Source organism: Heterocephalus glaber, unplaced genomic scaffold (genome assembly GCF_053883595.1).
Source record: "Heterocephalus glaber isolate CG9 unplaced genomic scaffold, H.glaber_assembly_v1.0 deba00001532, whole genome shotgun sequence".
NCBI classification, from domain to species: domain Eukaryota; kingdom Metazoa; phylum Chordata; class Mammalia; order Rodentia; family Bathyergidae; genus Heterocephalus; species Heterocephalus glaber.
In genome coordinates, this window is record NW_028258330.1 from 26,315,598 (window position 1) to 26,341,886 (window position 26,289).

Here is a 26,289-nt window from a genome sequence, read left to right on the forward strand (position 1 = left end):
GTCTCTTCCTGGTGCTGCTGGGTAAATTGTTTCCAAGAGGTGAAGGGGGAAGACTGGTGATCCCACCCCTAACCAGGGGTTAATACTGGGGAAAGTGCTGGAAATAGCTTCTGGTCTGTGACCTTCAGCAAGTCACCGCCTTTCTCTGGACCTCAGTTGTTCATCTAAAACCTGGAGGGTCATTCCTCTAACAAAGGGTATTGGAAGACCCAATGTGTGCTGGCTATGAAGACACCAGGCTTGGGTGGGGTCTGTGAGACTCCCACTGGTTGGGCTACATCTTATCACCTGTCCTGTGCCTGTCACTTTAGACGAGCTGGCCGAGCACTAGCTTGCATAGTGTGTTGCAGGCTGGGTCCTCAGGAGCAGTCTGTAAGTTTGGAATTCAGGGTTTTGATGAGGGAGTACCTTTGGGATCAACAACCATGGGCAGAAGGAAAGAAAGCAGGACAGGGCAGAGGGAGAGGCTGAGCAGCAACCTAAGCCTATTGCAGATCTGACCACCCTATGGGGAGCTCTGGGGTTGGAATAGCCCACTGGTCATCCTACATTGGATGCCAAATGGCAGGAAGTTTATACCTCCTTCTTCATTGAGGGAAGCTCTTTGAAACTGAGGCCATTCCCAGAGGAGCTGACAATTGAAAACTGCTTTCTGCTGCACACCGAACCACCAGAGCAACAGCTTCACCAAAAGGGATCTGGGCAGAGTGTCTCCATCACATTGAGTGGCCAAGAAGGGCTGCCCCATTGCCCTGAAGAGGTCTTCCCAGCAAACTTCTAGTGCTGAGTATCAGGTGATATGGATCAGCCTCAGCCCTGCCTCCCAATAGGTGGCTGAAGACATGTCACTTTGCCCTTTTTTAGACTATCTCATATTGATATAACAGAGTTGTGAAACTCAAAATAAGCTTAAAAAACTGGACCTAGAGGTGTTAGGTAAAACATCTTAAAAGGTGTTAGCTTCTGTACCATCTTTTATGAATCATGTTCCTTCTTCTGCACTTTTTTTTTTTTTTTTAATCCTCTCAAATGAACTGTTCATAGGCAAATCTGGATTTTTCTCATTCCCATTTACCACCCTGGTCTTCCCACCATCCTGAGGTCTGACTCTCTGATGCCCTCCTGTGGCAACTCGAGGCCCTGGCATTCTCCTTTCCAGCTTTTCCACACCTCTCCCACGCCAGGACTATGTGCTGTCTTATGGTCCCCAAGGCAGCAAGGGACATCAGGAGGCTTAAATGAAGACTGAAATGAACATTCTGTCCTCCTCTGAGAACTGGAAGCAGCAGATGGATAGACTCCACAAAGGGTTGCAAGGCTGGGCCCAAGGGATGCTGTTGGGTTGTTGGGCCTGAGCCCAGGGCTGAGATCACTGGATTCAGAAGGAGTGCCTGGCATGTCTCTTTTCTGCTCTTCCCCCAGGATCGCTGGTTCTGGCGCCTTCGCAATAACCGGGTGCAGGAGGGCTACCCCATGCAGATTGAGCAGTTCTGGAAGGGCCTCCCTGCCCGCATCGATGCAGCCTATGAAAGGGCTGATGGAAGATTTGTCTTCTTCAAAGGTAACACAGCCTGTGCTGTGGGACCTGGGTCACTTCTTGCCCTTTTGGGGACCTCATTTTTCCATCAAAACTGGAAGAGGTGGTGTGGGAGGCAGAAGCCCTCCAAGAGCCTTTCTAGGCCTAACAGAGACACTGACCTCTGACAGGATTAACCCCTTCAGGTAGGCAGTACACTGTCTGGGGGCATCAAGTCAGGAAGTGATGTTAAGAGTCTATGTGTGAAGATTTCAGGGTGACAAACTCCACTCACATGAAGTAAAGGGTGGGACAGGCAACTAAAGACCACTCAACACTTGAGGAAAGGCCGTTCTCTTAAGTTCTAGAAGAGCCCAGAGGGAGGAGGTCACAGGGAGGACAAGGAGGGGAAAGGGAACTGACATGCCTACCATGGGTCCAGCACTGTGTCAGGTTGTTTCATGTTGATTATCTTGACTTGGCCAGGCCCAAGAGGGATAAGATACAGACTGCTGAGGAAAGCACTAGGGGGATGAAACAGCATGGGTAAGGGACTGTGGAGTATGCAGTCAAAGAGCTTAGAAGTCCCAACTAACAGCCACTAAGGCTTCACCCTGGAGAGCAGTGAGGTATGGCCGGGGAAGGTCATATGGAGGCACATCCTGAAGAGCCCTGGTTGCCAGGTGGAATATGCTCTGGTCCCAGTAGGCCAACACTGGAAATCCACTGCCTCTTTCTGAACAGCACAGAGCCATAGGGCAGGCGGTGATACAATAGCACAAAGGCAGGAAGGTTGTTTTGGAGGGAGTTGCTGGACTTGAGGAGAGCATTGTCCATGAGACCCAAACCAAGGAGGAGCTCTGCAGCTTTCAGGGAACAAGGGACAGCTGTGAGGAGACTCAAAAGGACTTATAAGTGGCTGTATGCTGAGACAGGAAGGAAAGACAGTCAAAACTGATGCCAAGCTGGACACAGTGGTGCTTGACTATAATCCCAGCTACTCGAGGGGGTAAGACAGGAGGATCACCAAATTTGAACCCAGCTTAAACAAATTAGCAAGACAGGTGGGGGTGAGGGCACTGCCAGATCTTCTTCTTGGGGACCCTAGGAGGCAGAAAGGTGATGAGGAGGAAGTCCCCTCTGTGGTTCAGATGAGGAGTTCTGGGAAGCCTACTTGGAGCTGCCAGGGCCATTGGAGATGAGTGTCTGAGGCAGTGCCCAGGTCCAGTGTGAGAGTAGCTGTGAGCTGTAGCCTCAGAGTTAGATGACACCAGTGATAGGTTGGGGGTTAGTAGTGTGTGAAGACATAGAAATGGCTAAGATCACCAGAGAGGAAAGAATAGCACGTCAAGAGGGTGGGGCATGGATCCGGGCAGCAGGTGGCCTACTGTCAGGATCTGTGACTGGCTTCTCGTTGCTTGCCCCCAAGTTCTGCCAGGGCCCAAGGGGCTGAGAGGGCTGACGCTCCAGCTCTATGAATGAGAATGGGCAAGTGACACTAGCCACAACCCTTGTCACTGAGTGGCTAAGGAAGACTGACTCTGGGCTCCTCTTGCCCACAGGTGACAAGTACTGGGTGTTTAAGGAGGTGACGGTAGAACCTGGGTATCCCCATAGCCTGGGGGAGCTGGGCAGCTGCCTGCCCCGTGAAGGCATCGACACAGCTCTGCGCTGGGAACCTGTGGGCAAGACCTACTTTTTCAAAGGCGAGCGGTACTGGCGCTACAGCGAGGAGCGGCGGGCCACAGATCCTGGCTATCCCAAGCCCATCACTGTGTGGAAGGGCATCCCACAGGCTCCCCAAGGGGCCTTCATCAGCAAGGAAGGGTGTACGTAAGGGCTGGGCCCAGTGAGGGTGGGGGCTGATTTTATGTGGTTCTCTTCAGGGCCCTGGACATATTCTCAGATATCCAAGTTTGAGAAACACCCGCCAGTAGCAGGAACTTGCCCCCTATGACCATGTTCACACAGTGCATTAACTTGCTAACCAGCTACCAGGTCACAAGTTTTACCTATAGGAATGATTCACAGTTTTGAGGTTTTCCTGTACTGACTTCATTCCTTCAGACAGCATTTCTCACTGGTCTTTAGATGTCATTTAGGGCTTCCTCAGGCAGTCAGGTCTGAAAAACAGTGAAGGATAGGGGTGGTCCAGGGGTACTTTTTACACAGGGGTTGAGGGTAGGAAGCTTTTAATTTATAAGATATTTCCTAAGCTTTTCCTGGAGACTGGGCTGGCAACCAATCACCATGGCTGCCATCAGGCACTCAGCCTGTCTGCCCACCAGACCAGGAGATTCCCAAGAGGAAGCGTTTAGTCTTGCCAGGCACAGAACAGGCACCCATGATCTGGTCAAAAACACAGACTCTCCCGTCAGGCTGGCTGGGTTCACATACCACCTCTCCCACTTTATGAATTTGGACAAATCATTTAAGTTTTCTTAGTCTCCTCATCCATAAAATGGGGACAATAATGGCATCTTTATAAATGGCTTTGTGAGGATTAAATAAAATAAATAAAACAGCACACAGCATAATGCCTTCCACATGGTCCATGGAATATAAGTTTTAGCTGCTACCATCATCATCTTATTGGTGTGTTTGAGTAGAAAAATAGAATTTGTTCATTCACCCCACAAAATACTGAAACCGGTTTGTATGGGAGAGGCCAAGAATATAGCGATGACAAGACTTGCATAATTCTCAGTCTAGTGGCAGAAAACAAGGTGGCAACAAAAGCTAGCAGGGGAAACAAACGCTGTGAGAGAGCAACTAGGCAGAAGACACCATTTTAGAGACCACGGTGAGGAAGGGCTCTCTGAGGAGGCATCACCATTTCAAAAGCCAGTGGCCACACAGGCATAGCTGCTATTTGTTGGCTCTCTTGTGTACAGGATGCCTTACACACGTGGCCTCCCTTTTTGGAGAGCCTCAGAGACAGGCGACATCAAAGATCTTGACCAGTGAAAGTCCCAGCCAGGGTGGGGAGCTAGCCAATGACGAGAGTCTGAGTGAGTTACTCTGCTGTCTGGACTGGCTGAACCACTAGGGCTGTTGCTGGGAGCCCAGGGAGTAACTAGCAGAAGCTTCCCACTCACCTCCTTTCCTTCCAGCCTTCCCTGAGTAGGGTCCCAAAGACCCTACGTCTGTGTTGTGAAATCATATGTGCCAAGCTAAAAAAAAAAATCTGTAATTTGCAGGGAGGTAGTATCTGCTGTCAACAGGAGAAATCTTGCTCTCTGCCTCTCTTGGCCCAGGCAGGAGCTGAACTGAGCCCTAGAATTATGGAAAGTGCTGTTCGAGCCTTAAGTTGAGGGTTTGATCTGACCCTCGTGGGGAGCCTGTGGGCACAGTGTGACAGAGCTGCATCTGCATTGAGAATGGTCCTTTCCCTGTTCTACTTAAACCCCTCGGTGGTTTCACAGCACTTTTGAGCTGATGGTGGGCAGCCCCAGGACCTGTGTCCCTTTTTGCAGCTGCATTTAGTCGCAACCCAGCCAAACACTGTACTCACCCCACCTCCAAGGTTCAAACAGGCAGCTCCCTCCACCTAACACAGCACCCCTTCCTTCCCTCCTGCACACTGCCACAGCACCCAGCGCCTCACACTGGCCCAGAGCAGGTGCTGGGAAGTGTCTGGGAGTGGTGATGCTGGGCCTTATTTCTGCAGATTATACCTACTTCTACAAGGGCCGGGACTACTGGAAGTTTGACAACCAGAAACTGAGTGTGGAGCCAGGGTACCCACGCAACATCCTTCGAGACTGGATGGGCTGCAACCAGGAGGTGGAGCGGCGCAAGGAGCGGCGGCTGCCCCAGGACGATGTGGACATCATGGTGACCATCAACGATGTGCCAGGCTCTGTAAATGCTGTGGCCGTAGTCATCCCCTGCATCCTGTCCCTCTGCATTCTGGTGCTGGTCTACACCATCTTCCAGTTCAAGAACAAGGCAGGCCCTCAGCCTGTCACCTACTATAAGCGGCCAGTCCAGGAGTGGGTATGAGCAGCCCAGAACCCTCTCCATCCACTTGGTCTGGCCAGCCAGGCCCGTCCTCACCAGGGTCTACAGGGCAGCTCTGCCCACTGCCCACTGGGGCCAGCAGGGCCCTTGGCCAGGATCATACAGCAGAAGTGGGTATGTTGGCCTAGGCTGAGGGCAGAGAGCAATGGGGGCTGTGCCCCAGGAGGGCATCTAGCACCCAGGTGCCAGCCTTCTATCCTGGGTGAAATACTCTCTACACAAGAGAATAGACTAGCCATGCCAGGAGGCAGGGACTATGCCAGGAGTCCCTGTGGTCACTGAATCCTGTGGTATTTATGAGGCACCACAGCTCCAGTCCAGCACCCTCCATGGGAAGCCAGCACTAGCTCTCATCCCCCATCTGGGAGATGCCACCAGTCCCAGTCCCCTTCTGCCAACACCTGCTGGTCAGATGTCTCCCCACCCACCACACCCCTCCTGTCCTCCAAGGCTGCAGGACCCCTGCTGCCAACAGCGGACAACAAGCCTGGGGCCTCCCTGCTGGCAAACAGCAGATCCCTCAGGAAACCTGCTGTACTTGTCAGGTTTCCTCTGACACCCAGGATTTAGCGTCACATGCTGCAGGCAGGGCTGTGGCCCAGCTGGGCCTGACAAGGACCCAGCTGTCACCTCGTGAACATTTTAATGTCCTGTCACTACTGTTTAAAGTCCCATTTTGCAAAGGCTGCTTGAGGCATTAGGTGAGTTAACGGTGACTGTCTTGGTGATGAGGCCAGTGTACTGGCCCTCCCCCAGGTGATAAGGACCAAGGTGCTCCTAAGGCCATGCTAGCCATCCAACACTAGCTGGGGCCCTGCCCATAAGGCTCAAGAGCTGGGGCAAGAGCTGACCCCATTTTTGTAGGCCAATCCAAGTTTGTGACCGTCCTCCACTGACCCCTCCATTTTCCCTGCTGCAGCCCTGCTCTAGCCTGTTACTTGTGGACTAGTCAGATGAAGCAGAGATGGCTCACACCAATCATGGCCTTGGAGTAAAGGGCACAGGGCAACCTTCTTACAGCACCCAGACCCCCAGCTACCCTGAGGCATCTGTCTCAGCACGGAAGCAATGTTATGCCATGAGCTTAGCCCTGGCAACCCAGCTCACTGGGCCCCTCTTCCTGTAGCGCTCTTAGGAAAAGGGCAGCTCCAACTGGTAGCAGCCCCAAGCCTAGAGGTCTCCCTTTTTGACTTTCTTGGGCCCAAGGTTCATTTCTCACAAGAGTTCCTAGGGCTCAGCTTGCCTTGCTCCAGCTCAGCAGACAGCACTTCTCATCACTGAGGAGCCCTAGGCAAGACCAAGGGGTGCAGTAACATCCACTGGCTCTGTGCCAAAGCCAAAAAGTGGTGTCAGGCAGTCTTCAGGGTGCTGGCAGGGTCTCAGATGCCACTCCTGCCTTCTTGAGCCCACATTGGCCTTGCCCCCACCGTGGTCTCTGGGCTTTGGGTCAGCCTACCCTGTAGCACAGACAGGGACTCCTGCTACCCTCTCAACTGTCCTGAGTTAAATCTATGGTGCCAGAGGCACCTATGTGGGTCCACTGTGTCCCCTGTCGTCATCATCTTTTTTCTTTTTGACCAAGGGCAGGCTCCCTGGGGCAGGCAGGGAACAACTGCAGAGATATTAGTGATTCATAGGTTTGTACAGTGTTTTATACTTTGCAAAGCACTTTATTAGCTCACACCTGTCCAACTCACATGAAATTCGCGTAGGTCCTGGGAGGCCAAGGATAACTCATCATGCCCTCGCATGAAGCACAGAGAGGTTGTTACTTCCCAGGGCCATCTGAGGGCTGGCTGGGTCTTCTGTCTCCATCTGTGGTCCCCTCTGAGGTCTGAGATAAGTGTGTCCTCTATCCATCCCTTCCTGGCCCCTCTCCACTGCTCAGGTTGGTGCTCTCACTTGCTGAAAGCTCTAGGCTCCCCACCTCCCAGGCTACTGTTGGCTCCTGGTACTACTACAAAGCCAGCTGAGAAGGAGCAGGAGATGGAGGCAGGCAGCCCAGACTGCAGATGTGAGGCATGTGGGGCCAGGCCCAGAGAAGGCTAAGCCTGGAGGCTTCCAATCTTGGATTCTCCTGCCTCTGGTCATCTGTTTGTTCATCGCCCCAGGTCAGGGCAGTCAGACAGAGGGCCAAAGCGCTGGTGACCCGAGAGCCCAGCTTTCCCTCACCCTGGGGGACATCACAGCATTTCAGTGTCAGTCACATTTTAAACTGATCAGCCTTTGTATAATGTTTTTTAAATCATTTCTAAATAAAACAGAAAGAAAGAGTGTGTCATTCCTCTGGCGTGTGGGAACAAAGATCATCAGGTTCTAAGAGGTGGCCTTACAAAGCTTCAGGGTACTCTGGGGCGTTTTAGAGCTGCCCCAAACATCATCTGCTATTTTAGTAGTCAGACATCCTCTCCAAAAAGGGTGGGGAGCAACTCCCTTAAGAGTATGGGTCCTTCTTGTTGGTCAGCTGCTGTCCCTTCGGTACGCACTGTACTGCTTCGAATAGCACTGGTACAATAAAAGAATTGAAATGCAAAAAAAAGAAGAAAGAAAACAGGAGTATGGGAAGCCTCACTGGCAAAGGCTTTTCTGGGCTCAAGACACATAGGGCCATGACCGGGGACACAGGAAGGGGCTCAGTTCTAGCAATAAGAGACTGGCTGGGCGATCAGCAGTCATAGAATCTCACCAGAAGGCCTGGCCTGGTTCTGGTTTGGGGAAGGCTGCACCCAGGCAAACAGGTGGAGAGGGGTGGGGGTAAACACGAAGGTCAGAGCTGGCATTGGCTCCTGGCGGGAGGGCGAATAAGCTCAGGTTGGGATGACCGGTACCCACAAGGAAGCCCTTCCAGGGCTCCGGGCCCCGGCCGACCTCTTCAGGTCCTCTGCCTATCTGCGGAGATCGGGAAGAGACACGCAGTCTTGGGGAGAGAAGACAAGAGGCCAGCCGAGCCAAGGCTGCAAAGACTGGGCGGCAGCTCGTCATCCTTCCAGGCGGCGGAGTCAGTACCAGGAGGTGCAGGCGATGAGAAAGCGCACGTCGTCCAGCGGCCCCCAAGGGCCAGGCTCCGGCTCCGGCTCCGGCGGGGCCTGTTCCGGTGGCGCTGGCCCCTCAGGTTCCGGCTGCGTTGGCTCAGGGTCGCCCGGGCCGCCACTCAGCTGAGAGCCCATGGTCTGCGGGACAAAATGTCCGTCAGGATCCAGGGTCGGGCTGCCGCACCAGCCCCACAGATACCACCCCCAGCCCCAACTGCACCCTCACCTCAAGCAGACAAGTCAGCCGGACCACAACACCTATGGATCACAACACCTAGCGGGGCTGGAGCCGCCTCGTGACGTCATCACCGGCGGACGTGGCTCGACTTCCTCCAGGAAGGAAACCCCAGCTCTCACCCGGGGCGGGGCCACAAGCACAGCGCCAGCCCAGCCCTCGACGCCCCGCCCTGTCCAGCCTGGGAACGGCCTCACAGCCCCTGGCCGCCATACCGACTCGGCTACCAATGCAAGGGAGGCTTGGTGGTGCCTAGGGCAGTCACCTCCATTCACCTTAGGTCAAAAAGGTAAAAAATGCCCTGACGTGGGATGTAAAAGGTTAAACGCGTCTCTTCTTATAAAGACCAAGACAAGCTGTGTGGAAAATGTGAGAACACAAAGGAGTGCTTCTTCCTCTTGCCCCGGGATGAGGCCTCCTGTTGATAATGACAGAGAAGTCTGTGTCCTGTGTATGTCTCTCCCCTTCTGCCCTCCCAGAATGCTTGAAATGGGGAGAGGGTGTTGCACAGGCTGAGGCCCACAGACAGCACACTCAGAATGGCCAGAGGCAGGTGCCCTTTAATGGGGTCCCCCAGAACAGCAGAGGACATCCAGGAGCCAGAGCACATGAAGGTTTTTGCAGGAACAACAGATTCAGAAGATGGGACCGGTGCAGGGCTGAGGCGCCATCCACTCCGTTTCACTGATCCCTCTGCCACACCTTCCTGGCAGCAGCAAGTCCAGACCAGGTCAGGTGTGGGGGTAGGAGCCAAAGTCCAGAGGCTGGAGCCCAGGAGCAGCATGGAAGGTGACTCAGGTGAGGCTGCAGGGAGGAGGAGGAGCACTGTCAGGAACTGCTTCACAGGGCACACCTCACCCCTCCCCTGGACCTTTGTTCTAGCTAAGCCCTGAAGAGCCACATTCAGAGCCCAACCTGGCCCCATCTGGATTCTGGTTTGACTGCATCCCATGTTACACAGTCTAGTTTGGAGTTCTGTGTTTAAAGACTAAGATTCTTTTCCCACTCTGGTTGGACTACCATGTTTAATTACTGACCATAAACCAGAACCTAAGAATATTAGAAAAGGGAGCAGGGGAACTCCATCAGAGGAACTGATGTGCTCAAGACCACAAGTCAGCCAGACACTGGGCAAGACCAGAACTTCTTTTCCAGAATTCCCCTTTATTGGTGCTACCTAAACACAAAGACTGCAAGCATTAGGCTGAAAAGCAAATGTGCTCTGTAAGGATTACCTGAAGAACATTACCACTGGAGATAATAAGCCTGGTTCATGATTATAAAACTGGAATACATGCATATTCTAATCATGTTCCTCACATATTCATCCTGAGGTGTCTAACACATGCACCACAAATAAAATGTGTCCACAAACCAAAGATGCTAGTGAGTGTGCACACTTCCTTTCAAATAACCATTTCTGTATACTATCTGACTACACAGGAGAGAAGTACTAAAAAAAGGCTGACCAGTGCCAGGGAACATAACAACTCTGCCTGACTTTAGTGACAGTTTTTAAAGTTTTACCGGTAAATGCAACATTTGCTGGAGTTTTTTGGTATTATCAACTATTACATCACTGAAACTTCTTTTCTATTCTCAGGTTGCTAAGAGATGCATTGTTTCATCAAATAATTAACTGTGTAAATACTATCTTCCTTACAATCCTCCAAAAGGACAGGAAATACATTTTACTCATCACCATATCACTGTTGCCTGGCATGTAAAGTTACTGAACAAGACTTTTCAGGCTAGGGATATAGCTTAGTGCTATCATACCTCCCTAGCAGGTACCAGGCCCTGTGTTCCATCCCCAGTGCCAGAGAAAAAAACAAAAACAGAAAAACCCAAACCTTCAATTGCTCACCACTACTGATGGCAGTGTTACTGAGTGTGGGTCCCAAAATGCCCCAATCAGAAACATCCAGGGTAGCTTACTAAAAGAAAAAGCACAAGAGATGGGCCCCAATCCAGACCTAGGGAATCAGAATCTGAGGGCTGACATCAGGAAGTTCCATAAATAAGAATCTCAAAGTACATGAAACCCCAAACCACAGGATACCAGTCAAAACTTCCTCAGTGGGCAAACTCCTGGGCACTCTGGGAATACGACCTTTCCCTTTCATACACATTTTCGCATCTCTGCCATCTGCCTGACTCTGTATACTCAAATACCTACTCACTCCCTGAAGTGAAACTAAACGATCCATCCTTTATAAAACTTACATTATCAAAGAAAGTTTTTCACCATGCTTTCCAGGCCATCTATCTGAGGACAATTAAGGTATAGTAAGTCCCCTACTTACAAACATTAGCTTCAAACTTTCAGACAGAGACCTCCCATTATGAACATTTGTAGATGAGAAAAACTCATGAAAGTAGCTCACCCTAACCTTAACCCTGTACCACCATTTTAAGGTACCTGTAAAAGTAAAAATAGCTTATTTACAATATTTTTGTGTGGGTTTTTTTTATGTTTTACATTGTATATATGTGTCAAAGGTATTTAAGACTCACTTTGTCAGACTTACAAACAAATCCAACTTAGGAACATTCTCCCAGAAAGGAATTTGTTCATAAATCCGGGACTTTCTGTACTTTTAATTCTCCTTGAAGAAAACTAACTTGTATGTGGCTACTATACCCTTTATTCCCTGGGCCATGCCCCATGGAGCTTTGCCTACAAGGATAAAAAACATCAGACAAACAAATGGAAGAAAAAGGAAATGAAGGGACAAGATCTGTCACTTGGAACTTGCTCTACTTTGGGGTTTCTATCCTCTAGAGATGTGGTGGTGAATCTATGGCACTCATGCTGCAGCCAGCTGTTTATTATCATTGCAAGTTCTAAAAGGTTCACCATCACTGCTCTAGAAAGTCTCTGCTCAAGGCAAGACAGGCTTGAGGAAGGTCCTCAATGGAATATGAGAGAGAAGGAGGCAGAACAACCAACCACCTGCTGCTCCACAAAAAAAGATTCGAGGGCCGGGGAATTAGCTCAGTGGTGCCAACACCTGCCTTGCAAGCAGGAGGACCGGAGTTTGATCCCTGGTACCAAAACAAAAAGAAAAGAGATTCTAAGGGCCAGGGATTTAGCTCAGTGGCACTGCGCCTGCCTCAAAAGCACAAGGTCATGAGTTCGATCTCAGGTACAAAAAAGAGAGAGATTCTAAACCCTCACACCTTGGGATCTTCAGGGTAATGGCCCTGTGTTTGTTTGGTTTGTTTTTTTAATGCATAAACAACCAGAATCTGATGGAATACCCACTCCAACCTGTCCAAGAGCTCCTTAGGCATCAGAAGTCTCCTCAGCCTTTTCCTTGTTTGTTTTGGTTTTCTGAGACAGGGTTTCACTGTATACTTCAGGCTGACCTTGAACTCATTATGTAGTCCTGGCTGGCCTCAAACTTCCAGTGATCCTGCTGCCTCAGCCTGCTGAGTGCTGGGATTATAGGCATGCACCAACATGCCCAGCTTTCTCAGATTGTAGAGTAGCCTTCCCAACTTCCCTAGGCAACAGCATTTCTTTTCTGTCTCAGGTCCTGGGCACTGGCTGGAGTACTAACACACATGTAAATACAAACTACAAAACAACATGGTCAGTGATCAAATAAGAAGGACCAGCAGAAAGTTCTGCCTAGAGAGCTGAATCATCAAAGATAAGGATGAGTAGATGCTCAAGAAATGCTTGCTGGCTGTGTCCTGTGATTGCTCAGCAGTGTGTGGATGCACTCTTACATTTGAGCACCACCTACCAGGAAAAACACAACAGGACTCCCATGCTAGGTGACATCTTCTTCCCTACCCTCAAAGGCAAAGTAAGCCCGTAACCCTGATCCCTGTACCTGTCAATGAGGGAATCCCGCATGCTGGTGGCAATGGTGCTGGGCTGGGCCTCATTCAGCTTGAAGACGCTCTCCACCACCGACAGTTCCGTGCTGGTTGTGTCCAGCCCGCAGAAGGCACACCAGTCATTCACCACCATCCCAGCAGCAATCACCTCACTGCCTCGGTTCACAGTGCCCGCCTGCCAAGAATGGGCTCGGTGTGGGACACGGCACCAGCAGCCAAAGTCTCTCCCCTCCCCAGTGAGGACTCTTCCCAATCCTGCTCCCTGAACCTCAGCCCCGGTCCCAAACTAAGTCAGGTGATTCCAGAACGCTGGGCAAAGGCATCTGCTTCGGCAGGAGACAGGGGCCAGGGCGCAGGAAGTCTTACCACAAGGGGCACCTGGAGAAGAGAGGACAGCTCATCCTGATCTTCAATTGAAGTCTTGGGATGCACCAGCCCTCCCTGATTGCTGAAGACACAGTAGCTTCCCACTAACACCTGTTCAGCCACTGTCTGTCTGAAGACCTCCACCTTGAGCACATCAGCCAGGATTTCTTCTGTCTCCTGTCAGCCAAAGATACTGTCGTTCAGGGCTCAGGATAGATAAGCCAGAGAACCCGGAGCCCCTCATTTCTCTGCTACACAGCTACACATGGAAGCCTCACTCGGGGAAAGGACAGGGTACAGCTTAGTGTGGAGACTGGGCCAGCTCTGCAGCCCCTCAGACCCAAGCATACCCTGAACACTGGGGACTGGCCTCCCTGTCACCCTTTTCCCTCTAACACACCCTCCGGTTTGACTGTCAGTCATCTGTCCCGCCCACGCCTGGGCCACTCTCCCCAAATCTTTAACCCTGAAGGATTAATGGTCTCCCAGCTTCTGACACTGACCATACCACCGAGGCCCCTGTTACCTCTTTTCCTACTGACTGCTTGAAATACAGAGAAACCACAAGAGATGATGCTAATTTCTGCCTGTGAGGTGAAAACGATAGCTAATCTCAGCCTTGGCTGGTCCTATGGCTCTTGAGACAAGTTGGGCTACCTCACCCTGTCCAGGTCTGGGTGGACCAAGGCCACATAGTCATTGCAGGTGGTAACATTGCCCAGGGCTGATAACCGCTCCTCCACCCGCCGGATCTGCACTGAGTCTGGGAGGCAGTTGCGAATGTGCTGCAGCTCCTGGTCAGTGGTGTTGTTGGGCAGCAGGAGCCCGTGCCTGTTCCCTGGAGAGACCCAAATTGGACAGTGAGGCAAACACAGACCATGAATAAGGAGATGCTTCTGGGACCTCAGGGATCAAGATACAACCCGATACAACCCAACCCAACCCAACCCAACCCAGCCCAGCCCAGCCCAGCCCAGCCCAATTAATTTTCCAAGACAGCTTCAGTCTCAACCCCCAGGTCTCCAGCCCACTGATTCATTCATTGCACAAGAGTACCAGGTCCCCTGGGCAGGCCCAAGATGGCCAGGAATCTATCCCAACAGACCTTACTCACTTCCTCATCATCAGATCATAGGAAAAAGATATGGTCCTTGGCACACTGTATATTTTGATACCCATAAACTACATGTAGCTAAAAAAAAAAAACTACATGTAGCTAACGCTACTTACCTACAAGAGTGGCTAAAATTTAAATTGAATATCAATACCAAATGCTGGCAAAAACATGGAACAAATGAAACTCATACACTGACAAGAGTGAAATGGTCAACCACTTTCAATATAATCATGTAGCATTATCACCAGATAGTCACATAAACTGTGACTCTGCCTAACTTCTGTACCATAAAATAGAGAATGCCTATGCAGAATACCTAACTTGTAGGTATTATACATCCAACAGAAATATATACATATTGCCACCAGCACACCTGTAGTCCTAGCACTTGGGAGGCTGAGGGAGAAGGATCACCATGAGTTCAAGGCCAGCCTGGGATACATAGTTCAAGACCAGCCTGAACTACATAACAAGACCCTATATGAAAGAAAAAAAAGGAAAAGAAAAGAGGGAGGGAAGGAGGGAACCAAGGAAGGAAGGAAGAGAGAGAGAGAGAGAGAGAGAGAGAGAGAGAGAGAGAGAGAGAGAGAGACATATGTTCATACTTATAGAGAGGAACTATTGCTATGAGACCAAATGGCAAACTGCCCAAAAGAATAGATGGAATCCACTCTGGAATATCCCTACAAAACCTACTCCACAGCACCAAGAAGGATCAAAGTTTAATGGCATTGTCACAATTATGGGTAAAATTCTCTGTATCCTTGTAAGCCCACAACTCTGAACCTCAGAACTGAGAGTTGCTCTCTTATAGTACGAAGAGGGCTACGCTAAATTCACTTATTCTTTGAATTTACTTCAAATCTAACGGGCATGGTGAGAGATCAGGGTGTTTTTCTTGTTATTCTTCGATCAAAGTGTTTGAAATGAATTAGAAAACAAAGGTCATGATGTTCAAGATTTTTTACATTAGAAGTAAAAAAATAAGACTTGTGTGACTCCAATCTACAGAACTAAGAAACAAGGAGTGGCAATAACAGGACACAGAGCCAGCTTAAAGAAAGGAGGGGAAAAAAAGGAGGAATGGCCACAGCCAACAGCTCTGAGAGATTAGAGAGCAGAAATGCCAGTACAGACATGGAAAAGGGAACTGAGGATTTAAATGTACAAGATAACCCGGACTCTGGGCCTGTCATGTCACAGAGGCAGAAATGCATGCTCAGAACCAGGAAGGAGCTTGTTTATGGTCAGTACAGAAGAGATGAAATTAAAATCCTCTGCCACATTAGGTGTGGTACTCGGTGAGTCACCTAGATTCTCTAATCTCATTAGTCAAATTAAGACACTAATTTCTACCTCTAGAGAACAAGAGCAACACTACTTGTTTCTGGGCCGGGGATACATGTAGCTCAGAGGTGCACCACCTGCCTGGCAAGCTTAAGGCCGTGAGTTCAATTCCTGTTACCAAAAAAAAAAAGTACTTTTTTCCCTTTTTTGTGGTACTACTAGAAAATAAACCCAGGGGCTCTCACACACTAGGGAAGCCTCTAACACTGAGCGACTTGCCTTTTTCACGTTTAGACAGAGTCTTCCTAAGGTGCCCAGGTTGGGATCCAACTTGCCATCCTTCTGCCTCAGCGTTCTAAGTAGCTAGGATACAGCCCTGCGAAGCTGAACCTGACTGTGCTATTTCTTTTGGCTGTCATTTGTATTTATTATTCTCAAGAAGTCTTTGGTAGAGCCTGTCCTTGTTCTCCTGACTGTTCTCAGATTGGGTCCCAATCAGCCCCGAGAGACTGCAGACCACGGAGATCATGAATGAAGGCTTGGAAACTCCTAGGTCGCCCCGCGTTCCCTCCAGGGATATGATTAATAATTAATGGTAGGGGTCGGGGACTTAGCTCAGTGGTTCCGGCGCCTGCCTCTCAAGCGCAAGGTCCCCAGTTCGATCCCCGGTACCAATAATAATAATTATTATTACTATTACTATTATTATTATTCCTAATGGTGCTTGGAGGCTCCACTCTCTCCCTAGGCGTCCTCCACATGCCTTACCCACACACATGCGCCCGATGATGCGGCAGCCGGCGATGGACGCGTGCACCACGGGGATGGTATCGGCGAGCTCGCCCTCGAACACGCTGTAGGGACACAGACTCGGAGGTCACCAGCCCGGTCACACTCAGCCGGAGCTCCCGACCTCCGCAACCTTCCCGCTCCGCCGCACCTGTAGAAGTTCTCTGATCCTCCGATGGCCACCAGGCAGTAGGTGTTGGTGAGTTTGGCAAAGCAACCGATCTCACAGTTGTTCTCGAAAGACGCTCGCACCGCCATGACGGAGGCCTTGAGGTTCCCCTCCCGTGAGCTCAGGGTCGACGGATCGGCTACCGCTAAGTCCCAGGTCTCGGGGCCTCGTGCCCTCTGGAGCGTCGCGACCCCGCCCTTCGAAACCGGTCAGATTTCGGCTACCGCCCACTGGCCCCCTCCTACTCGGACCCCTGTCCTCAGGCCCCTCCCTTTCCCACCGGGATCGAGCTGACCCTAGCGGCCTCCCTTCACACCAGCTCACCTAGCGACACCTAAATTCACACGCCACTACTCCTTCCTTCCCGAAGAGCTTTCCGTTTCCGCCGCGGCCCGGAGAGACTTCCGGCAGAGTCCGGCGTGCCAGCCACGCCTGCGCCCCTCTAGCCCCACCCCGGGGAAGGACTCCGTGGCTCCAAATGCTCTGTCCCGCGCCCCGCCCGGCGCCGCACCCCGCCCGGCGCCGCTCTCCGCACGCTCGCCTGCCCTCATTGGTTCGTTCGTTCTTTCACTCCGGAGCTTTTTGGGAGGTTCAGGCGACTAAGATCTGTGGCTGGTCGGTGTGACACGAGGGAGAGGAGGAGGCAGAGCCGTCTCCAAGGAGGCGGGGGTGATGAGGGAGGTATTGACTGACATGAAGTAGGAGGCTCAAGGGTGGCTTTAGGAGAGCGGATGGACCCAGTTCCGCCAAGCGCACAGAGGTCCTGATGTGGAGCCCAGGCGAGAGTGAAGGGCTGAGGAGTGAGATCTGGGGCCAAGCTGGGGTGGATGACGTCACCTGGGAGAAGGTGTCCAGAGGGAGAAGTGAGGCAGGATCACAGGCTGCTGGATGCTAGGCCATACCAGCAGAGGAAAACAGGCGGGTGGGGCGGGGATTTAGCTCAGTGGTTTCGCCGCCTGCTGCGCAAGCTCAAGGACCCGAGTTCGATCCTCGATACCAAAAAAAAAAACAAAAAAAACAGGCGGATGACCGAGTAGGAATATGAATGTGACTGAAGCAGGTTTAGGGAGTAGTTGGAGTCGCATGGGCCAGGTTGGGCGAGGATGTGGGGCCTGACTTGCTTCCACGACGTGCTTCTCATGCGTGCTGTGTCACTCACTCAGCAGCCACCTTCTGTCCTCGGGAGAGTGGTGTGGGCCAAGGGCCTTGCGGTCCTGGACAGGATGAACTTGGCCTACATTTGGTAGAATCTACAAATGTCACAGTGAAGGCAGAGGGTACTTGGAGCACCCCTCTCCAGGACATCCCACATAATCATCCTAGTGTCCTTTTCCCATCCCCAACTCGAATTTCCATAAGGTGGTATTTCTTAGGACACACCAGGTAGCTGTGTGAGACCTAACTAACTCTATTTTAAAGTTTGACTCTATCTTAAAATAGACAGTGAAGTGGCCTTGACATAAATTTTACTTTACTGAAGTCAACTATTTCCTTAGTCTCTTTTGTGTCTATAAAATAATGATAAAATGTCCTTGTTGTGGGACAACAGATAAAAAAAGACACAGCTCCTAACTCAATCCTCTGTCTGTCCAGAAAACAGATGCTCCCGGGCCCATTATCTATAGAACATTCTGTCAATGTGCTGATTGTTCCTTTTTCCCATAAACTCTACATGTAGCCACCCCTCAACCCCCCATGCTTGCTAAATATCAACCAATCATGTAACTGCTAAATGGAACATCCCCAAACCTTGTGGTAGCCACAATAAAAACCCTGCTGAGTTAAAATTCTGGGCTCTCAATCCTGATCCGCTGCGTCCGTGATGGTTGAGTGTCCCTGCTCGAGCTTAAATAAACGACCCTCGTGTGTTTACATCGAAATCGGCTCCTTGGTGGTCTTTGGGGACTTCGCGATCTGGGCACAACATTTGGGGGCTCGTCCGGGATCCCCAAGACCCTCAGGATTCCCCTACCAGAGGGTTGACGCCGGCTGGTGAGTGTTTCTGTGTCTGTAAAGTCTGGGGCCCATTTTCTGGAAAGGTCGACAAACGGTCTAGGCGGATGCGCTGCGAGGGCCGCCGACCCGGGATCCTGGAAGACATTCCGGGATCTTTCTGGAGGGGGCGGAGTGCCCCGTGAGTACGAGTCTGTGGGACTCCTAGGGGGACGGTGCGGGTCACTCCTGCAGTGCGGCGTGAGGCCATTATAGTCCCATTTTCTGTATTGTCTCCCATCGGGCGGAGGACGAGTTTGTCTTGCTTTTCTGCTGTGTTTGTTTGTCTGTTTATTGTGCTGACTTGGACTGAGACAATGGGACAGACTGTGACTACCCCCCTTTCCTTGTTAACAGGTCGTTTTGGGAAAGTTAAAAAGCGAGCACATAATTTGAGTTTAGAAGTTAAAAAGGGAAAGTTAATCACCCTTTACAGATCAAAATGGCCAACTTTCAAGGTAAACTGGCCACCAGAGGGTACATTTGACCTAGAAACAGTCAAAAGAGTTAGAAAAATTGTTTTTCGTCCCCGAACGGGACACCCTGACCAGAAACCATACATCGTTACCTGGAAAGACCTGGTGCAGAACCCTCCCTCTTGGATCAAGCCCTTTTTGCCTCCACAGAAGCAGCCGCCTGCAGCAGTCCTAGCGGTGCGCAAGAGAACCACCAGAGGAGACTGCCGGAGAGGAGAAACCGAAACCAAACCCATGGCGCCGCTGCTTTACCCAGTTCTCCAAGGAGGAACTGAGGAAGATCTCCTTTTTCCCCCTCCCTACCGCCCGCACCCCGTTCCTCCACTCCCTCCGCCCCCGCAGGGGGCGGAGGGAAGAGCCCCGGCGGCAGCGGCTGGGCGGAAGGAAGAGGTAAGGCAGGGGCAGAGAGAGGAGCCCCGGCGGCAGCTGGGGTGGAGAGAAGAGCCCCGGCAATAGGTGGGGAAAAACTGCATGCCCAGGCAGGCATTGCTAGAGGGGACGGCCCCGCCCAAAACACCCGCAACCACCTTGCAGCCTCGCTGGTGGCGGGGCGGGCGGATTCCACTGTCCTCCCGTTGAGGGCGACTGGACCCCCTGATGAACATGACAATCAGCCTCTCCAGTATTGGCCCTTTGCCACTAGTGACCTTTATAATTGGTACACACAACACGCCAAGTTTTCTGACAATCCCAGGGATCTAATCCAACTGTTAGAGACTGTTTTGTTCACCCACCAGCCCACCTGGGATGACTGTCAACAGCTCCTCCAGATCCTGTTCACGATGGAGGAGCGTAAAAAGATTCAGAATGAGGCCAGGAAATTGGTTCCTGGCGACAGTGGTCAACCCACCCTCAATGTTGACACTATCAACACTTCTTTTCCTTTGTCCTGGCCCAACTGGGATTTCAACATGGCAGAAGGTAAAGAGAGACTCCGGGTCTATCGCCAGACTCTGTTGGGAGGTCTAAAAGCAGCGGCTCATAAGCCCACTAATTTGGCCAAAGTAAGAGATGTTCAACAGGGTAAAGATAAAAGTCCGGCGGCTTTTTAAAAAAAAATCCTAGAGGCCTTCCGTAGATATACTCCCATGGATCCAGAGGCCGCCGAGACTAAGGCGGCTATTATTATCCATTTTGTCAACCAGGCGGCGCCAGATATTAAAAAAAGTTACAGAAAGTAGACAGGTTAAAAAAAAAAGAGTATTCAGGACTTAGTGACAGTGACAGAAAGAGTATATAACAATAGAGAGACTACAGGAAAAAGACAGGCAAAGGCTAATGATCAACAAACTAAGAACCTAGCTCGGATCCTTCTTGCCACCACTGTGGGAGAGCCAAAGAAACGTAAACATCGCCTAAAAAAGATTGCGACAAAAGGACAAGGTAAGGGGAAACACAAAAATCGCCCCCGATTAAAAAAAAAATCAGTGTGCTTATTGTAAAGAGAAAGGCCATTGGGCCAGAAAATGCCCTAAAAAGCCAGAAAGCCGCCCCAAGGACCCCATCCTGGCTATGGACAAACTGAGTCACTAGAGGGGACAGGGTTCGGCACCCCTCCCCAAGCCCAGGGTAACCCTAAAAGTGGAGGGAAAACCTGTCGAGTTCCTAGTAGATACAAGAGCTCAACATTTGGTTCTACTTGAACCTCATGGCCATGTCTCTGACAAAACTTCCTGGGTACAAAGAGCCACAGGTATAAAAAAATATTCATAGACTACCCGAAAAACGGTAGACTTGGGAGTGGGCCGGGTAACCCACTCGTTCATGATCATTCCCGATTGTCCATATCCATTGCTCGAGAGAGATTTGCTCACTAAGTTGGGAGCCCAAATTCACTTCCAACCAGGGGGTACAGAGGTCCTTAATCAAAAAGACAAACCGATCCAAGTGCTGACTATAAACATAAAAGATAAATACCGGTTACACCAAGGGCCATCTCCACCAAACCCTGAGATGGACAAATGGCTTGCAGTGTTCCCGCAAGCCTGGGCTGAAACTGGGGACACGGGGCTGGCTGTACACAGATCACCCATATATATAAAACTAAAGCCAGGAGCGGACCCTGTCTGCGTCTGCCAGTACCCTATGTCCCTAGAAGCCTGACAGGAAATAACTCCGCACATCAAGAGATTACTTGCTCAGGGTATTCTAAGGCCCTGTCAATCAGTCTGGAACACTCCCTTGCTGCCAGTGCGGAAACCCCACTCAAATGACTATCGACCAGTGCAGGATCTCCGTGAGGTAAACAGGAGGGTCATAGATATCCACCCTACGGTGCCTAATCCATACACCCTTCTGAGCTCACTTCCCCCGAGCCATCAATGGTACACGGTCTTAGACCTCAAAGATGCCTTCTTTAGTCTTCCACTGGCACCCAAAAGCCAACATATCTTTGCATTTAAATAGAGTGACCCAGATCAAGGCCTCAACAGACAATTGACCTGAACCCGATTACCTCAGGGGTTCAAAAATTCTCCCACCATCTTTGACAAGGCCCTACATAAAGACCTGGGTGAGTTCCGCCTCCAAAGCCCCCAATTGACTCTGTTACAATACGTAGATGATCTCCTTATAACAGCTGAGACACAGAAGGACTGCCTAGATAGAACCAAAATACTCTTAACGGTTATAAGAGAACTGGGATACCGGGCGTCTGCCAAAAAGGCCCAAATCTGCAAACCTGAGGTAAGCTACCTGGGGTACATACTTAAAAAGAGACAAAGATGACTATCCGATGCTAAAAAAGAGACAGTTCTTAAGATACCTACACCAGACTCTCCTCAAAAAGTTAGAGAATTCCTAGGATCGGCTGGCTTCTGCCACTTATAGATACCGGGGTTCGCAAAACTTGCAAGGCCCCTTTATGAGATAACTAAAAACAATCAGGCCTTTCGATGGACAGAAAAACTACAGAAGTCCTTTGATCAAGTTAAAGCTGCTTTGTTGTCAGCACCAGCCTTAGGCTTGCCTGATGTCACTAAGCCCTTCTACCTTTACATTGATAAAAACAAAGGAGTTGCCAAGGGCGTCCTGGTCCAGCATCTGGGCCCATGGAGCCGACCAGTAACATACCTGTCCAAAAAACTTGATCCTGTTACAGCTAGATGGCCCCCATGCTTGAAGATGATCGCTGCCATAGCCTTGATGGTCAAAGACGCTGATAAGTTGACCTTGGGCCAAGAACTACATGTGACCATCCCCATGCCATTGAAGGGGTTCTAAAACAGCCTCCAGATAGATGACTCAACAATGCCTGCCTAACCCACTATCGGGGCCTGCTCTTAAACCCAACCCGAGTTGTCTTCCAGACCCCGGCCGCTCTAAACCCGGCTACTTTATTGCCTGACCCAGACCTAGAGGCCCCACTACATGACTGTGCTGACATCTTGGCTCAAGTACACAGGACCCGAGAGGATCTGAAAGATCAACCATGGCCAGATGCTGAAGATACCTGGTACACCGATGGGAACAGTTTTGTTCAAGATGGCCAAAGGTATGCCGGGACAGCTGTGGTCACTGAGACTGAGGTCGTTTGGGCTGAACCCTTGCCCACTGGAACGTCAGCACAGTGAGCAGAGCTCATAACATTGACCAAGGCGCTGACTCTGGAAAAGGGCCAAAAGCTAAACATATACACAGACAGCAGGTATGCTTTTGCCACCACTCACGTACATGGGGCCGTCTACAGAAAAAGAGGACTGTTGACAGCTGAAAAAAAGACTATTAAAAACAAAGAAAAAATTCTTGCCCTACTGGCGGCCCTATGGCTACCAAAAAAATTGGGTATTATCCACTGTCCTGGGCACCAAAAGAGTGATACTCCGATTGCCTGAGAAAATAATTTAGCCAACCAGACAGCTCGAAAATCAGCCTTGGAGGCTGATCTGACACTGACCATTCAGTTGCCTGATCCAGGGGACACTGCTTTACCAAAAAAACCTCAGTACACTGAGGCAGACTTAAAATAGATAAAACAATTACCCATGCCCCAATGCCTCAACAGATGATAAAAATCCTCTGATTGTAAAATCATCCTGCCTAAAACACTGGGAGAACAAGTTCTCTCCAAAATACACCGAGCCACCCACATGGACACCCGAAAGATGCAGGACCTCCTGAGACATGCAGAGATAAAGATTTGAGATGCCAACTCCAAAATTAAATGTATTGTTACCACCTGTAAAGCCTGTCAATTGACAAATGCTACCCACAACAAAGCCAACCCAGACAATAGGCTGAGGAAAAACCGACCTGGAACATATTAAAAAGTAGACTTTACCAAGGTAAAGCCTAAAAGATATGGCTATAAATATCTGCTAGTGTTTGTAGATACTTTTTCAAGATGGACAGAGGCCTTCCCCACCAAACATGAGACGGCACAGGTTGTGGCCAAAAAGCTGCTAAAAGACATCTTGCCAAGGTATGGTTTCCCAGTAATGTTAGGGTCAGACAATAGACCCGCCTTCATTTCCAAAGTGAGTCAAAGTTTAACACAGATACTGGGGACAAATTAAAAATTACATTGTGCATACAGACCCCAGAGTTCAGGACAGGTAAAAAAAAAAAATAAAACCCTAAAAGAGACCTTAACTAAATTAACCTTAGAGACTGGCGGTGGCTGGGTGACTCTCCTACCCTATGCTCTCTATAGGGTACACAATTCACCCTACAAAATGAGACTAACCCCTTTTGAGATCATGTTTGGGATACCTCCTCCCATTATCCCTAACCTTCAATCTGTGGTACTTGCTAAATTTGATGATCAAAAACTGTTATTTTCCTTAAAGAGCCTCCAGCTTGTTCATAAAGACGTCTGGCCTAAATTAAAAGCCCTGTACGAGTCCGGACCACCACCTGAGCCCCACTGTTATCGACCAGGAGACTGGGTTTTTGTCCAAAGATATCGACAGAAAAACCTTGAGCCTCACTGGAAGGGACCCTATGTTATTGTTTTAACCACGCCCAACGCTCTCAAAGTCGATGGGATTGCCTCATGCATACATTACACTCACGCCCGCCCCGCAGATCCACACACTGTTCTAAAAGACTTCATCCCATTATGGCAGGTGTCCAAAGACCGAGACAACCCACTCAAACTCAAACTACACCGTCGTCAGTCATAATTATGGTAACTGTACTTTTAACATCGGTAATGGGAGGACAAAACCCACATGCTCCTCTAAACTTAACCTGGGTTATCATTAGTACCTCCACAGGTGACATTGTTAACAGTTCATTTAAAGTGACACCGCTGCTGACCTGGTGGCCTGCTATAGACTTTGACCTGTACCTGCTAACAACAAGAACATGGGATATTAGAGACTGAAAAACAAAATTAAAAAAAAGCCTAAATGTAGACAAAATATCAATGATTGTGAGATAAAAATGCCGACCTCTTCTGCCCCCGGGTGTAGTCACCCAGTCCGGAGAGCCGTTTTACAAGTCACCCCGTTCTGTGTCTGTCCAGGGGGAGGACACAAACGAGCTCAAGCAAATAGATGCAGAGGTCCTGATAAGTTCTATTGTGCAGAATGGGGATGTAAATCCACGGACACTGTCTCATGGACTCTGCCTGTCAAAGATGATTTAATCTCGTTAAAAAGAGTCCCCGGGCCCACTGGCCGTCAAACACACCGCGGTAACGGTAAATTAAAGGTTGTTAATGGTACATGCTCAAGGTTCCTCTGTAACCCAGTTAGACTTTCATTCACCAATCAAAAAAAAAAATACACCAGATGGGAATCGGGCTGAACATGGGGACTCCACCTGTATCAAGATGGTCATGACAATGGGTTACTATTCACTGTAAAACTAAAAATAAAACCGTATGTTGCAGGGCCTCCCCAACCGGTAGAGCCAAATTCTACACTGGTCCCACTAGACCCCCTAATTCCTCCTAGACCCACCAAGCCCCCTCAAATAACCCCACCAACATCCCCTCAGCTCCCCACTCAGGCTGTCACCAAGAAAATTAGCCAGGACCCCCTATGGGGGCTAATAGTTTACACCTTCAAAGCCCTAAACGCCTCTAGGCCTGATCTCACTCAGCCCTGCTGGTTGTGTTATGATATCAAGCCCCCTTACTATGAAGAAATAGCTTACCTAGACAACTTCACTGAGTCTGATAGCCCAACCTGGTGTAGATGACAACAAAAAGAGACAGCCAGACTAACCCTACAATCTGTGACTGGACATGAAATTTGTGTTGACAGTGTTCTGGCCACTCACCAACACCTTTACAACCAAACCTATCAGTCTAGTCCAAAAAGATACCTTGTAACCCCTTCTAATGGATGGTGGGCTTGCTCCACTGGACTCACCCCTTGTGCACACAAAAAGGTACTCAACCAGACTGGGGACATTTGTGTACTAGTACAATTGGTTCCTAGGCTATTATATCATTCAAAAAAAGATATTCTTAGTCATCTGACTGAGACCCCAGATAGAGTCAAACGAGAACCTATAACAGCTGTCAGTTTAACAGTTCTCCTAGGTTTAGAATTAGCTGGGACAGGAACAGGAGTCTCATCGTTAGTGTTGCAAAACAAACATTACAATAATTTGAAAACAGCCATAGATATAGACATCGAGAGACTAAAAAGCTCCATCTCCCACCTACGAGAGTCACTAACCTCCCTGGTGGAAATAGTTCTCCAGAACCAAAGAGGCCTAGATTTAATCTTCCTATAACAAGGGGGGCTCTGTGCTGCCTTAGGTAAAAAATGCTGCTTTTATGTAGACCACTCGTGAGTGGTCAAAAAATCTATGGCCAAAGTCAGAAAAGGTCTCACTAAACAAAAACGAGAACGAGAACAAAATCAAGGTTGGTTTAAATCTTGGTTCAATTCCTCCCCATGATTGACCACTCTGATCTCTACCCTGCTGAGACCGTTACTCATTTTGTTACTCCTGTTAACATCTGGACCTTACATACTTAACAGGCTGGTACCCTTCATCAGAGAACACATTAGTACAGTACAGCTGATGGTACTTAGGTCCCAGTACCAACCAGTTTCTAAAGACCTAATAAAATTGGCCCCCAGAGGCCCATGATTGGTCCTCTATAACTTCATGAGAAGGGGGGAATGTGAGACCTAACTAACTCCATTTTAAAGTTTGACTCCATCTTAAAATAAGACAGTGAAGTGGCCTTGACATAAATTCCACTTCACTGAAGTCAACTATTCCCCTAGTCTCCTTTGTGCCCATAAAATAATGATAAAATGTCCTTGTTGTGGGACAACAGATAAAAAAAGACACAGCTCCTAACTCAATCCTCTGTCTGTCCAGAAAACAGATGCTCCCGGGCCCATTATCTATAGAACATTCTGTCAATGTGCTGATTGTTCCTTTTTCCCATAAACTCTACATGTAGCCACCCCTCAACCCCCCATGCTTGCTAAATATCAACCAATCATGTAACTGCTAAATGGAA

At 49.7% G+C, this 26,289-nt stretch overlaps 3 protein-coding genes across 4 annotated transcripts in view; 1 reads left to right on the top strand and 2 right to left on the bottom strand.

Annotated features, from left to right (window-relative positions):
* Mmp24 (matrix metallopeptidase 24) overlaps window positions 1-7,813 on the top strand; it is a 44,612-nt gene extending 36,799 nt beyond the window's left edge. The window contains exons 7-9 of the mRNA XM_087188942.1: window positions 1,423-1,561; window positions 3,079-3,345; window positions 5,187-7,813. Of these exons, the coding sequence (XP_087045068.1) occupies window positions 1,423-1,561; window positions 3,079-3,345; window positions 5,187-5,521 (741 nt within the window). The 3' untranslated portion in view covers window positions 5,522-7,813. The remainder of the gene's footprint in view (window positions 1-1,422; window positions 1,562-3,078; window positions 3,346-5,186) is intronic.
* Mmp24os (MMP24 opposite strand) lies at window positions 7,189-8,709 on the bottom strand. The gene has a single exon (XM_087188949.1). It carries the CDS (start codon window positions 8,704-8,706, stop codon window positions 8,539-8,541), a length of 168 nt encoding a protein of 55 aa, XP_087045075.1. The 5' UTR covers window positions 8,707-8,709; the 3' UTR covers window positions 7,189-8,538.
* A 637-nt stretch (window positions 8,710-9,346) lies between these two features.
* LOC101698468 (eukaryotic translation initiation factor 6) lies at window positions 9,347-16,834 on the bottom strand. 2 transcript variants are annotated; one of them, XM_087188948.1, is made up of 7 exons: window positions 16,711-16,834; window positions 16,369-16,583; window positions 16,197-16,282; window positions 13,687-13,862; window positions 13,025-13,201; window positions 12,652-12,833; window positions 9,347-9,610 (listed from the first exon to the last, which is right to left on the bottom strand). In XM_087188948.1, exons 2-7 carry the CDS (start codon window positions 16,473-16,475, stop codon window positions 9,601-9,603), a joined length of 738 nt encoding a protein of 245 aa, XP_087045074.1. In that variant the 5' UTR covers window positions 16,476-16,583; window positions 16,711-16,834; the 3' UTR covers window positions 9,347-9,600. The 2 variants fall into 2 exon arrangements, with proteins under 2 accessions (XP_087045074.1, XP_087045073.1); XM_087188947.1 differs by having other exon boundaries at window positions 16,369-16,825.
* Window positions 16,835-26,289: the final 9,455 nt, after the last annotated feature.